The sequence below is a fragment of the Tachysurus fulvidraco genome, chromosome 16 (assembly GCF_022655615.1).
Source record: "Tachysurus fulvidraco isolate hzauxx_2018 chromosome 16, HZAU_PFXX_2.0, whole genome shotgun sequence".
NCBI classification, from domain to species: Eukaryota; Metazoa; Chordata; class Actinopteri; order Siluriformes; family Bagridae; genus Tachysurus; species Tachysurus fulvidraco.
Window position 1 is genome coordinate 2,744,725 of NC_062533.1, and position 13,090 is coordinate 2,757,814.

The following is a 13,090-nucleotide window of genomic DNA, read 5'->3' on the forward strand; positions in this document are numbered from 1 at the left end:
TCCATAAATCCTGAGAGAGGCACTAAGGTTGAATCCAAGAAGAAAAAAGTGTTGTCAGTCAATCCCAGAGTCCTCACTCTCATCTCAGACATTGCTGACCATGAGTGGATCTAGTACTAAATAGTGAAAAATTTGTAATGTCCGCAACACTTTTTAAACTCCCATCTTTATTAATTAATTAAAAAGCAACGTTTCGACCCTGTTGGGTCTTCTTCAGGTGAATCATTTAAACAAATTTTTTACTTTAACAGTTTTTGTCCTGCACCTGCCAGAAGGTGGGATGTGCACACAATTACTGATTTAACAGGTTTTGGATCTAGTACTACCCCTCTTGTTGTGGACAGTGTGATAAAGGTGTGTTACAGACTCTACAGATGTTTTTGTTGTTGAAACAATTGTTACACTTCTGTATGTCATGTGAAAAGTTTTTAACAATGTGGACTTTTACTAAACAAGACTTGTAAAGTAGCTGTTAATTGTTTTTGCTTGTTAGTTCCAGGAGTTTCTTGGATTATAAATTTCTTACAGTAATTGTGCATTCTAATGATGTATAAAGCTGGCTGCATGTACATCACTAGCATTTTGTAAATCAGAAACTTCTGTAAAGTTCTCTATAAAGTGTAAAGGGGTTTGTTTTCCTTTTTTTCAATTACATGATGCAGTTTGAAGATGTACAGTTTCAGCTTTACTGCACAGTTCTGTGCTTAAAATAAGTCTGTTACGTTTCATTACGTAATTGTGTATGTTTTGGGATGTCTTTGTAGTGTTTTCTTCTCCCTTGTTTTCTCTCTCTCTTTTTTTCTCTCTGCTAAGCAGCGCTTCAAACCATCCGCAGCTGATAGCAATTAGCGGCAGCGGCTGACCTGCTATACGGCGTGTCGCAGATATAAAACAGCAGAGACACAGCTCACAGAAACCTCCGTGAAGTTCGCACCCCATAAAAAGAAATAATCACCAAAACTGTGCCATTCGTTTGTGCTGATTTGTGCCGCAAAAACGAACGTTTGTGTTGATTTGGTGTTTGAGATATTTAACATTATTTTTTTGACTGTGTGTCGTGACACGGTCACGCTTGTGCTTGTGTGGTGCTGTTTTTACTGTTTGCGTGTTTTTCCCCATTTTAACTGTGGAGTTTAGCATTTTAGATCTGTGCTTGAAATTGTCAGGTAATTTATTTCGTAATGTTTTCTTTCTTAGATAATCTCCAATGCACTGTGATCTTACATCTTACCTGCAATATACTGTAACTTCTCTGTACTAATATTGTAAGGACTGATGGATTTTGTCCAATAAAAATGCGGAAAAATATAATTGTGTATTGTCTTACGTTTTCTGAATGCTTTTAACAGTCAATATACATTTAACATGTTTCTGGGCCCCTTAAAACATTTATTTACCTTAAGCACTGCATAGTGGGAAAACAGAACAGGAAAAAAACTTCTGGCAGAGGAACAAGGTAAGCATGTGCTCTTAGATTTTTATTTATTTATTTAAAATTAAATGTACAAAGCATGTGTGCAGCACAATACAATGTTTATTTTAGCGGCACAAACGAACGCCACCGGTTTGGAGAGATTTGGACTGCACGGGGTGGAGAGTGACGTCACAGCTCTAAATTGTTTTTGTTATTTCTAAGGGGAAATATACTTGACGTTCATTTCAACTTCACAAACGAATGAGACCAGTTTTGTGTGATTTAGACGAACTGGGGTGGAGAGTGACGTCATAGATTCCGAAAATATTTTGGTCATATCTCAGGAAGGAAAACAGATAGTGTTTGTTTTAAAGGCACAAATGGGCACAAAAGGAACTAAGCCGATTTTGAGCGATTTGGCGATGTGGGGTGGAAAGTGACGTCACACGGTTAAGGATGGCCTAATCACAAAATCGTTTGTCTGAAATGTCAAAACTAAATATTCTCGAAAACAAAATCTTCTTCACTATGTTTACTAACAATTTACTACACAGCATGAAATCACTTTATGATTGTAGCAGTCTCTTGCTTCACTCTGATTGGACAGATCCAAGCGCGCACTTATTCAGTATTTCGGAATGACGTCATCAATATTCTGCTCGTCCACCTGTTTACATTTAAGTTTAAACTCCAGGAGTCCGCGAGTTTCTGTATAAACGCTTTACACGGATCTTACAAACGCTTCTGAAAATGAGCGGAACGTCGATTCAACATTAGAAGCCGAGATATCAGGTATTTGTATATGATGTAGTCAGATATCAGAAATAATCCGATCGTCTTTCTTTTGTTTTTTATTTTATTTTCCACTCAGCAGCCGAGAAAACTCAGGAGAGCTGCTGCTAGCTTGTTGATGATGATAATTTTTGAGTTCTTACTGTTTCTTTCTTTCTTTCTTTCTTTCTTTCTTTCTTTCTTTCTTTCTTTCTTTCTTTTACAAATCATTTGTTAATGAAGATGGATGAATATGTTAGATCGCCGCCCTGCTAACTAGTTAGCGCTAGAGATCAACTGCCACAATCTAGTTAGCAATTGTCTAGCTGTATAAACATCTATAGTTCAATAACACTGAGCTCCTATCTGTTGTTTACAAATCATTTAGCTGGGATGGAAGTCCGGATCAACCGAAGAAACTTTCCCATCAACTTGTGGAATTTGGTGAATGATCCTCAGATTTGTTCAATCTGCTGGGATGACAGTGGGGAAGGAATCCTGATCTGTCCAGAGTCCTTCAAAGCTGAAGTGCTGTCTAAAGCCAACAAGGAGAAGATCTTCAGAACTACTAATTTCATCAGTTTTGTTCGCCAGCTAAACCTGTATGGCTTCAGAAAAGTTTGCCCAGATTATAAGATCTCGTTGAAGCAAGTCGGCTTCATACAGCACTTTTACAACCCGAACTTCAAACGGGCAAACCCGGAGCTTCTGGCAAAGCTACAGAGACTCACACCTTCCAGCAGGGCCAAGCTTACCACTGGGCAAGATGTCTCCAACCACCCAGGTACTTTTCATCCAGTGCTGAATTCACCCGACATCTCTGCTGTGGTCGGTCAGTAGATGTTCAGAACAAACTATAATTTATTCTTTCGTTTATATACTTAGGAGCTGCATTGTATTGTAATATTGTTTCAGAATAATGTATTAGTGACATCTGGTTAACATGTTACTCAAAACTGAGCCATTTGTCAGCCTTTATTGTTTTGTGTTCGTTTTGTTGCAGAGAATCATAGCTGTATCCCAGGAGCTTTGGATCCCAACATGCCCTGCTCCCAACAAGAAGTTGCCTCCTCTGCTCATTGTGGCTATTATCCTGTGAGAGCTGAGAAACTTTTTTATTTTACATATTAATCAAAAGGAATTGTCAGTGCAATTATTTTAGCCTGTGTAGCTACAATAAGGTTTGGTAGGAATGTAAACTTTAAACCCTATTGTGTGCTCTAACACAGAACCACTTATTGTCCAGGACTCATTTAGCCACCTCCAGTACACTGGCCAGGATCCAAACTGTGAATCAGCTGATGTCCAGGACGACACATTTAGCCACCTCCAGTACACTGGCCAGTATCCAAACTGTGAATCAGCTGATGTCCAGGACGACTCATTTAGCCACCTCCAGTACACTGGCCAGGATCCAAACTGTGAATCAGCTGATGTCCAGGACGACTCATTTAGCCACCTTCTGTACACTGGCCAGGATCCAAACTGTGAATCAGCTGATGTCCAGGACGACTCATTTAGCCACCTCCAGTACACTGGCCAGGATCCAAACTGTGAATCAGCTGATGTCCAGGACGACTCATTTAGCCACCTTCTGTACACTGGCCAGGATCCTAACTGGGAATCAGCTGATGTCCAGGACGACACATTTAGCCACCTTCTGTACACTGGCCAGGATCCAGATCCCAGGAAGAGTCACATGAATCTGGACACTGTATTCGATGCAGAAGATGCAATGGAGGTCAGGTTATAAAGAAAGTGTTAAAATACAGTTAATTCAGATTAGATGATCCTCCCACATTAACACCCCATGTGCTAATAGTGTGTGTGTGTGTGTGTGTGTGTGTGTGTTTTCTCCCTATTCAGGCTGCTGATTTCTTCACTCTGCTTGACTTGTGAAGCCAGTTAAATATCATTAATTATTTATATTATGTTTATTTATTTATATTTATTAAATAATTCTAATCTTTATGCCATCTCTTGTATTATTCTGAATCATTTCTTTAATAAAAAGACATAAATCATAAATATACCAATAGCTCTTGCAGAGGAATTTATTATATCAAATGCAATGTGATATTTGTATGAAATTAAAATTTGTACATCAGTCTAATCATAACTATTGTGACAATAAAAGTGACTTGACTTGACTTAAGAATAACTTTAAAAAAATTGCATGTATTGATAATTCTTCTTAGATTTAAATATAAATTTAGTGCCACTTTGACAAGTATTATTTTAATGCAAATTTGACTTAGCAATAAATTCTAACCACATCTTAAAGGTGAATGTATGAAACAATGCACAGAAAAGTGCGGCCTGATGCACGAAATGTACTAAATGATTTATTCAACAAAGTAATTTATTTTTTGTAGCTTCATTACACTTGTTTGGTAAAGATTTGGAAATAAGTTATGAACAATGTTCTAATATTTAACAAAAGATCTGAAACAAGAATCAATGCAGTAGAATATTGAATATGCCCAGTTTTGCCTAAGAACTATATATAGGCTGATGGTGGTGTAGAAAATGCATGAAGCTTTAAACAGTGCCCTAGAGGTTTAACTTACAGAAACTGGTCAGTCATTGCAATGTGCTCTGAGCGGACATCATTTGGATGATATTGAATTTATTTTCCTGCACACAGAGCAGTAAAAGAGAGACAGTAGTGAATCTTAAATATTATTTTTTAGCTTTTCTTCACAAACACTTGCTCATACAACTTGAAAATATACATCATAATGTGAACTTTAGACTATGCATATAGTCAAGTTAAAATGTGTGCGTGGACAAAAACTCTTAAAAGTAGGGAAATAAAAATGTAAGTATTAAAATGTAAAGTATAAGTTTTACTTTAGTGTCTAAATAAATTATATCTGTTCATTTAGTAATGTACATTGTGGTTATTTATATAAGCGTGTGCTTCCCCAACAGCCTAGCTTTGGTCCAGATCCGAGCAAGATCCGGTCCGCTTGTGCCAGATTTGGCCCGGATCTGAGTCATGCTACGTTGTTGTGTTGCTCGCCTCAAATATGCATAAGGATTGTGTAAAGTCTGTGTTTACACTAATGCACAAATATTTAAATATATATGTGAGTGTTTTTAGTACATGTGTCATGTTATTTTTACCTGTAAGCTACTAGCATCGAGTTTGCCGTTAGAAACCATCATCTCTCTGTGAACAACTTTATTCTGAGCTCATTTGAAGCTGCTGTCTGTAACTTTTTCCTCTGTCACCAAAATTGTAGCATTGTAGCTGTAAAATCATGACTGAAAGCTCAAATGTAAACTTTTTTTAAATAAATTTTTAGTTGAGATTCCAGTAAAGGGGAAAGTTTACTGCATTATAGAACACATATAACTGATTTTTTGTTATGTTTCTGTTATTAGTGTTTTGTGTTACATTTCCGTTCTGCATTGAAATGATATGGGGAGGACGTAGATGAACTCTGAAAATAATATGACACAAAATGTAAAGGTAACATAATGTAAATGTTATGCTATATGTTTATAAATGCCCATCTTTCAGTGCAGCAGCAAAAAGTAAACAAGCTGTGCAGAATTTTGGACAATGTGAGAAGCACTTACAGGTAACAATTTACAATATATATATTGTCTTCTTCTTGAAATGTGTTTTAACACTTTTGAGTGTTGAATTGAAAACATTTTGCCAATTTGACAATAGGTGATATTTCTGCCTTTACATCCATCCATAGTAGAATAGTTGCAAAGTTAAAGTATAATAGTTTAATTACTCTAAGCCTACTATACAGCCCGGTTGCATGCTGCGTAGGAAATACAATAGTTTTGGCCATTAGTATGATGTATGCTTGCATGCAGTTTGGGATGTAGCCAAGTCCAGTGATTCACAATAAAAGTGTTGACAGATAATAGGTAACAGGTATTTGTCCAAACTCCGTGAGTATCACTTTAGCTATCAATTATATATATTTTTTTGCCAAATATATATTTCTAGGAAATATGAATTAAGATGACATATTTTGAGATGTGGTTAACATGTTACACAACACTGAGCCATTTGTAAACCTTCATAGTTTTGTGTTCGTTTTGTTGCAGAGAATCATTGCTGTATCCCAGGAGCTTTGGATCCCAACATGCCCTGCTCCCAACAAGAAGTTGCCTCCTTATGCTCATTGTGGCTATTATCCTGTGAGAGCTGAGAAACTTTTTTATTTTACATATTAATTAAAAGGAATTGTCAGTGCAATTATTTTAGCCTGTGTAACTACAATAAGGTTTGGTAGGAATGTAAACTTTAAACCTTAATGTGTGCTCTAACATTGAATTTTACCACTTATTGCCCAGGACTACTCGTATATTTTTAAAAATGAAAAAAGTAAACTACATAAAGTCTTAAAGACTACATAAACACATCAGGTGAACGTTTAAAATGCTCTATATTTTTAAAGTATTTCATTTTAAGTTTTGCATTAATTAATTCATGTGAACAGTCTACGACCAGGAAATGGCTTCTCTTCTTTTATCGATACATCTCCTCCTCCCACCACCACGAGGAGGACAGAAGTCTCCAAAAATCAGTGCATGTGATGCTGCTGAAAGACTTGTAATCTTTCACAAGGTATCAACATTTTAATATTGTGTTGTGGGTTGCGCAAACATGGAGATTAAAATCAAGTCTTCAAATGCATTCACATTTTACTAGCCACTGAGTTGTTTGAGCAATCACTTTTATAATGTTGTTCTCTATGTAACTGGACATTGTGTCTGATATTAAATGTTCATTTTAACTTTAGTCATGCTGCAGTTTGGAGGAGCACCTCAACAGCAACCAGCATCAGCATCCATACCTCCTTGCTGTTGGATGCCAGAAAAGCAAGATCGACAGCTTCTAAATCGCCCTGGATAAGCATCTCATCCCATGCCAGGCAAACCGCTCCCTTGGAGCATTTGATGAACTTTAAGGCACATTTTGTGTTCAATTTGTCCTAAGATTGTGCACTTGTAAACTTTTACACATTCCTGCAGACGACTGTGTACAACATTGATGTAGGGAAAATTAAGGAGTCTCCCAGGGTTAGACATTTGAGAGCCAGACTGCTTAACCAGACAGTAACCTTAACTTAGTCGGGCAGTATGATATTGAGAGGATGCTGATGTGTTTTATTTGTCAAAAACAGCGCCCGGAAATTCAACAGTTGATTTCACATTTAAGAGGTGAACATAGTTACTACCCTGGATCTAAGTTCAAATTAATTTGTTCTCATCAAGGTTGTAGGCATCATTTCCAAGTGTATGCAGGTTTTCGTAAGCACCTTAATAGTGTTCATTGCAATGTTCAGATGATTGCTCAAAGTTCAATTGTTGGATGTTCTTCAAGTGAGCCAGTTGCAAGCTCATCTCAAGTAGATGCTTTGGAGGACCTAATGGATCCCCAGCGTCAGTCTCCTTGTTACAGTGCTATATCAGAGAAAAATGATTTTAAGGCTTACTAAAAATTCAACTAAAGAATTGTGTGAATCCATAGTGGCCAAAATACAAGCAAGTGGGATTCCAAACAATTGTGTGAGATCTAGAGGAGCTAACAGATGAGCTTCACTCACAAACCAAGTATGACCAAGTACCAGTGAATGATACTTTTATATATGTGCCAATTTTAGAAACATTGAAATTCATGTGCAGAAATCCAGAAATTTGTGATCTCCTAAGGAAAGATTATAGATCAGAGTCTGAAATTTTTACAGATTTTAGAGATGGAAGTTATTTTAAATCCCATCCTTTATTTACAACAAAGAGACATGCATTACAAATCCAGATATACTATGATGATTTTGAAACAGCAAACCCCCTTTTGGCTCCAAACGTTGTATCCACAAAATTGGCTGTCTTTATTTTAATGTAAGAAACTTGCCCCCAATATTTAATTCGGTTCTTATGAACATTCATTTGTTAGCACTTTGTCACGCACAAGATTTAAGCAAGTACAGTTTTGATGTTATACTGGAACCATTGATAAATGATATTAAGGTACTTGAAAGCCAGGGAATATGTCTTCCATTCTCAGATGAGCAGATATATATGGCACCATCACACAAATCACTGGTGATAATCTAGGGATGTACTCGATTCATGGTTTTAATGAGTCATTTCTGTGGCCTAAGTTTAATTGAATTCTCAAACAGTATACAGTGAGGATGATCCTAAGGTGGTCCTTCATGGAAAAGAAATCTTTGAAATGCATTGCAAGTCTCTCCAGGAAAACCCACAATTGAGGTCACTGTATGGTTTGAAAAAAAATTGCACAATTAATACACTGAAGTATTTTCATGTTACCAATATCTACTCCTTCGATATAATGCATGACCTCCTTGAAGGCGTGGCTCAATACGAAATGAAATTGCTTTTTGGTCATCTCACACAAAACTTTATATCTGAAGAGGATTTCTAGGATTTATTCTTTTGATTATGGATTTTTAGAACGTAAAAAAAGGTTCTTTTGCAGAGTGCTGGTAATAGCATTGGTTTCAATTCCATCCAGACATTATGTCTTGTGAAAAATCTGCCACTTTTGTTAGGAGACATTGTTCCTCCAGGACACAAGAACTGGAGTTTGTTGCTTATGTTACTTCAAATAATGAACACAGTGTTTTCACCTTGTCTCACTTCAGGCCTGACCGTGTATTTGAAGCACTTGATTGCTGACCACCACAAACTATTTAAGAATTTGTATCCACAAAAAAATTTGCTTCCCAAACATCACTACATGGTTCATTTCCCTTCTTCTATAAGGAAAATTGGCCCCTTATTATATATGTGGTCAATGAGATTTTAATCGAAACATAAAATGTTCAAAGATTTCTTTAAAAATTTCAAAAACATAACAAAGTCCTTAGCTGAAAAGCATCAGATGGCCATTGCTTAGAATTGGGAAAGCTTTACCCTCAAACATAATGAGTTTGGGCCAATTAAATCATTTTCCATAGAAGATGAGAATGCTCAACCTCTTGAAATGTTCTTAAGATGAAAGATCTTTCTATCGAAAGATGTTTTCTCAACCAGTTGGGTTAAAGTAGATAGTGTAGAATACAGAGCTGGACTTGTGGTGTGCAGTGCAATAGAAGATGAAATGCCAGTCTTCTATCAAATAAGAGATGTACTTTTGGTTGACAATCACATTTATCTGTTGGCAAACAAACTATTCACAGAAAACTTTGAGCATCTTCATGCATTCAGAGTACTATGAAGTGATGAAAGGTGTATTATAAAAATGTCAGATTGAATTTTATAAGCCATTTGATATTCAAAGTTCATTCAATTTAACACTGGACTTTTTGCTGTGTAGACAAGAATAAAAAGTTACAGTTCATTGTAGTGCTGCACAACACGAGCCAACGTCCTCAGAGAAATCTCAAAGAGGAAGAGCTTCAATCATTCGTTACACTGAGTTTTTATAAACATGGTTCTAACAAGGAGACAAATTCAAAAGAATCCAAACTCCTTATAAGGTAACATTTGTCAGTCATGGTCTACAACGCCTAAGTGGGTAAGGTGTATCTATAAGACTGACAAACTTACCACGGCCTGACTAAGCTGGTTCAGGCCTCGAGTCTCACAATCTGGTCTCCAGCACATTCTGTCCCTCCATCAGCTACAGTAACAAAAACAACTTTTATTCATGTACACAGAAGGTCAGAACTTTCTTCAATACTCTCTGGATATTGTAGTGCTTGTAATTGGAAATCTGTCTCTCTCATTTGTGTTTGTATTGAAATCCCCAAATAAGACCATGTCATAACCTACATTTAGGACGTCATATAATATCTTCCCAGGTCTGTCAGGTGTGTGTGTGTGTGTGTGTGTGTGTGTGTGTGTGTGTGTGTTGATAATGCTTAGTTTTTGGTTTTTATAATGTCTGTCTATTAATCTTCCAGGGATTTTTCCATTGACATAATTTCTACAGTTACCACAATCTTTTCTGATGGTGTGTGTGTGTGTGTGTGTGTGTGTGTGTGTGTGATCAGAATTTCTTAATTTAAGGAAAACAATAGCCAAAGGCATCTTCGTGGATTCTTTTTAATTTAACTCTGTCCTCAAACTACCACATCCAATTCAGAACAGCAGATGAGATGACATTGCACATTTGTTTGAAAATAATTAACTTCTTTATGAGAAGTGAAAATTTTACAAAAATTGATATTATAGAATAATGTTAATACATATATGATTCTAAGAGTATGAATATATAAAGTCTGATATATGATCTAAATTAAAAATTAGTACATTTAATATTAGAAGGTGAGTTGTTTTTTTTCTTTGTGCTAATCTAACTTGACAACCTAATAAACACAGTTTGTTCTAAAATAATGTGTTAGTATTGAGCCATTAATAAGATCGAATCCCCTCAATCAGCAACATGTTACTTAAGTATCAACCCCAATAACCCTAAGCATTCAGGCACTCACAGACAGACTATAAGCAATTCTTCCCCAGCACATCACACTTCTTATCACCCAGATTAGTTAGCTGGTGGCAGAGGAATTGTAGAGGGGGGAGTAGGATCATCATGAAATGTCAGATCACGGCATAAGAGGACATCATTCTTGCCAAAGCCAAGCTTGTACTGCCAAATGTACATGTTAGTGTGGGGCTGTAGAGACAGGGACAGACTTTCTTCTGTCTCAGTTGCTTCTTCCCATCTCTCTTCGTTGGTGTTGACACTTTTTCCTCCGTATTCTGCTGCCAGAGAGAACTGAAATTTGGCCAAGGCTTCAGTCAGAGCCCCTGACTGATATGTGCTGCTCATTGAAATTTTCCAGTTGTGCTCTATACTATTTATCTGGGATTTGTTATAGCCCACTTTCCGAGTTATCTTATTTTGCCAGGATAAGGGAATTGGTGAATTGTTGGAAATCGTCTTAATGAGCTCCCATTTTCCAAATGCTGGGCCTAGTGTTGTAGCCAGGCCTCCAGGAAGGAAGCTCAGTACATCTGGGTGAACTGAGTATGTGTCTGATTTGGTGTCTCTGTTAAGGTCATTAGTTTTGTGGTACTCGACTCCCCATGTACCTTGTGGTTTGAGAAAGTAGGAGTAAGATTTTGTGCCCCAGTAATATAGGCCATCCTTGCAGTTTGGATGCAGTGCGTAATCAATTGAATTACTATCTGTTTTCATATTGGTAGTTTTGTGATACACACCTCTGCTCTTAAAGATTATGTAGAAGTTTCCATAAGCAGACAGATAGTTGTCACCTCCTTGACAGTTTGGGTGGAGGTCAAACACTTCAGCCTTATAATCATGGGTCATATCGGACACACAGCGACACGTATTACCTTTAATGATGTAAAATGTTCTGTCGTCAAAGGCAAGATAGTGATCTCCACCCTGACAGGAGGGGTGCAGGCTGTAAATCGTGAGGTCCTCGCCTCCATGGAAATTTGTTGAGAACATGTAACAGCCAAGATCAGCGCGAACGATATAATAATTGTCATCTACACCACAGAAATCAACACCTTTGGCTTTGCTCTTTGAGAGGATCCCTGACATCTTTTTTTTCTGAAAAATTAACAAACAGAATGTCTGTCATCAAAAGTATAATAAATTGTTACACATTTTATGTAAAAAATAAGCAGTAAGTAATACAATAAGCAAATATAAGCAATACAAATAATAAACAATGTTAAGTATAAGTGAAATAAAGAGAAATGCAACAGTAAGTGGAGTGGAGGCAGAATGTTCACAAAGATACTTACAGGTAAGCTGGGCTATGGATGGGCTGTGGCTGTGGAATACAGTGGGTCTGTCTTCTCCAATAATAAGTAGTGAGAGATATCCAGAGTCTCTCTATATATACTATACTGGAAACATTATCTCCTCCTGATAGAAGTCAGTCCAAGAAATATGTACAAAACCCTTCAAGACCAACCCCTAAAGAAGAAAGAGGTCTTCTAAGTAAACAAACGGCAACTACTTCTGAAGAAAAACACACCCTAAAATTGTGTGTGTGTGTGTTTGTGTTTGCCCACGCTGTTAGCTAGATTTCACATTTCACAAGCCCTTCAGGGGTTAATCCCATTAAACTGTCAGAATATTCAAAAAGCCAAAATTAAGTGGTAAAATCTTCTTTTTTGAAGATTCCTTTGTGTCACCGAACCTTTTGATGATATTTTAACACGGAATCGGTATCATTCTTTCTGTAACAGTTACCATGGAATTTTTCTTCAACCGACAAAAGATTCAGTATGTTTGTTATAAATCGTCAAAAATCTACAATGTCTTACGAGAGCGTGAGGCTTCAGACTTTAACTTAAACATGCGGGTTGTATTGGTATATACTGTAATACATATATATACACACATATACTGGGGAGGAAGAGGAAGGAGGAAGAGACAAGGCCGGGGCAGACACGTGAACACAGAACATAAACAAAAAGCACATGGACAAATTCCAGGCTGACAGTAGCCCAAATTCCAAAGTCCTGACAGTATAAGTATGTGTGGTAAAAAGGACAAGAGGACTGTTTGAAACCTTATTGTGTATTATTTAATGCACAAATTTAATGCACAACTTGTATTAGCCACTGCACCTTAAATGCACTCAAATCTCATTGTGTCCACATATGCGGGTTGTATTGGTATATACTGTAACACCTGGTAGTTAACAAAACATTAAGTGGTAATTAAAACAAACCACAGTAAATAGATTTTCCAATTCACTTTTTAGTATGTACAGTACTGAGGTTCACAATCAATCAGGGTATGAATATTAAGATGTTGTTGTTAGAGAATTCAAATAGTAATTTAAATGAATGCCTATGTCAAAAGCTTACAGCACCTGGTATTACATTTACATTTACATTTACAGCATTTGGCAGACGCCCTTATCCAGAGCGACGTACATAAGTGCTTAAATCTCTAACACTGAATAC

At 36.8% G+C, this 13,090-nt stretch overlaps 2 protein-coding genes and 1 long non-coding RNA gene across 4 annotated transcripts; 2 read left to right on the forward strand and 1 right to left on the reverse strand.

The window, feature by feature from the left end:
* LOC125138946 lies at positions 1-1,307 on the forward strand. The gene is made up of 2 exons (XR_007138041.1): positions 1-354; positions 817-1,307. It is a non-coding gene; the product is annotated as an uncharacterized LOC125138946 (long non-coding RNA).
* Positions 1,308-2,073: 766 nt separating this feature from the next.
* Positions 2,074-4,156, forward strand: LOC125138940. 2 transcript variants are annotated; one of them, XM_047801370.1, is made up of 5 exons: positions 2,074-2,206; positions 2,574-3,017; positions 3,189-3,280; positions 3,432-3,926; positions 4,052-4,156. In XM_047801370.1, the coding sequence occupies exons 2-5, from the start codon at positions 2,579-2,581 to the stop codon at positions 4,082-4,084; spliced, it is 1,059 nt and encodes a 352-aa protein (XP_047657326.1). In that variant the 5' UTR covers positions 2,074-2,206; positions 2,574-2,578; the 3' UTR covers positions 4,085-4,156. The 2 variants fall into 2 exon arrangements, with proteins under 2 accessions (XP_047657326.1, XP_047657327.1); XM_047801371.1 differs by having other exon boundaries at positions 2,075-2,206; positions 2,574-2,969.
* Positions 4,157-10,223: 6,067 nt separating this feature from the next.
* LOC113647135 lies at positions 10,224-12,070 on the reverse strand. The gene is made up of 2 exons (XM_027153733.2): positions 11,915-12,070; positions 10,224-11,717 (listed from the first exon to the last, which is right to left on the reverse strand). The coding sequence occupies exon 2, from the start codon at positions 11,706-11,708 to the stop codon at positions 10,680-10,682; it is 1,029 nt and encodes a 342-aa protein (XP_027009534.2). The 5' UTR covers positions 11,709-11,717; positions 11,915-12,070; the 3' UTR covers positions 10,224-10,679.
* Between the last annotated feature and the right edge of the window lie 1,020 nt (positions 12,071-13,090).

What these genes read in the sequence shown, in the direction of transcription:
- LOC113647135 (XM_027153733.2), bottom strand. Translation starts at nt 11,708, where the DNA reads ATGTCAGGGATCCTCTCAAAGAGCAAAGCCAAAGGTGTTGATTTCTGT.
- LOC125138940 (XM_047801370.1), top strand. Translation starts at nt 2,579, where the DNA reads ATGGAAGTCCGGATCAACCGAAGAAACTTTCCCATCAACTTGTGGAAT. An exon ending in CTCATTGTGGCTATTATCCT is followed by an intron (nt 3,281 to 3,431) that starts GTGAGAGCTGAG and finishes CTTATTGTCCAG; the next exon opens with GACTCATTTAGCCACCTCCA. An exon ending in ATGCAGAAGATGCAATGGAG is followed by an intron (nt 3,927 to 4,051) that starts GTCAGGTTATAA and finishes CTCCCTATTCAG; the next exon opens with GCTGCTGATTTCTTCACTCT.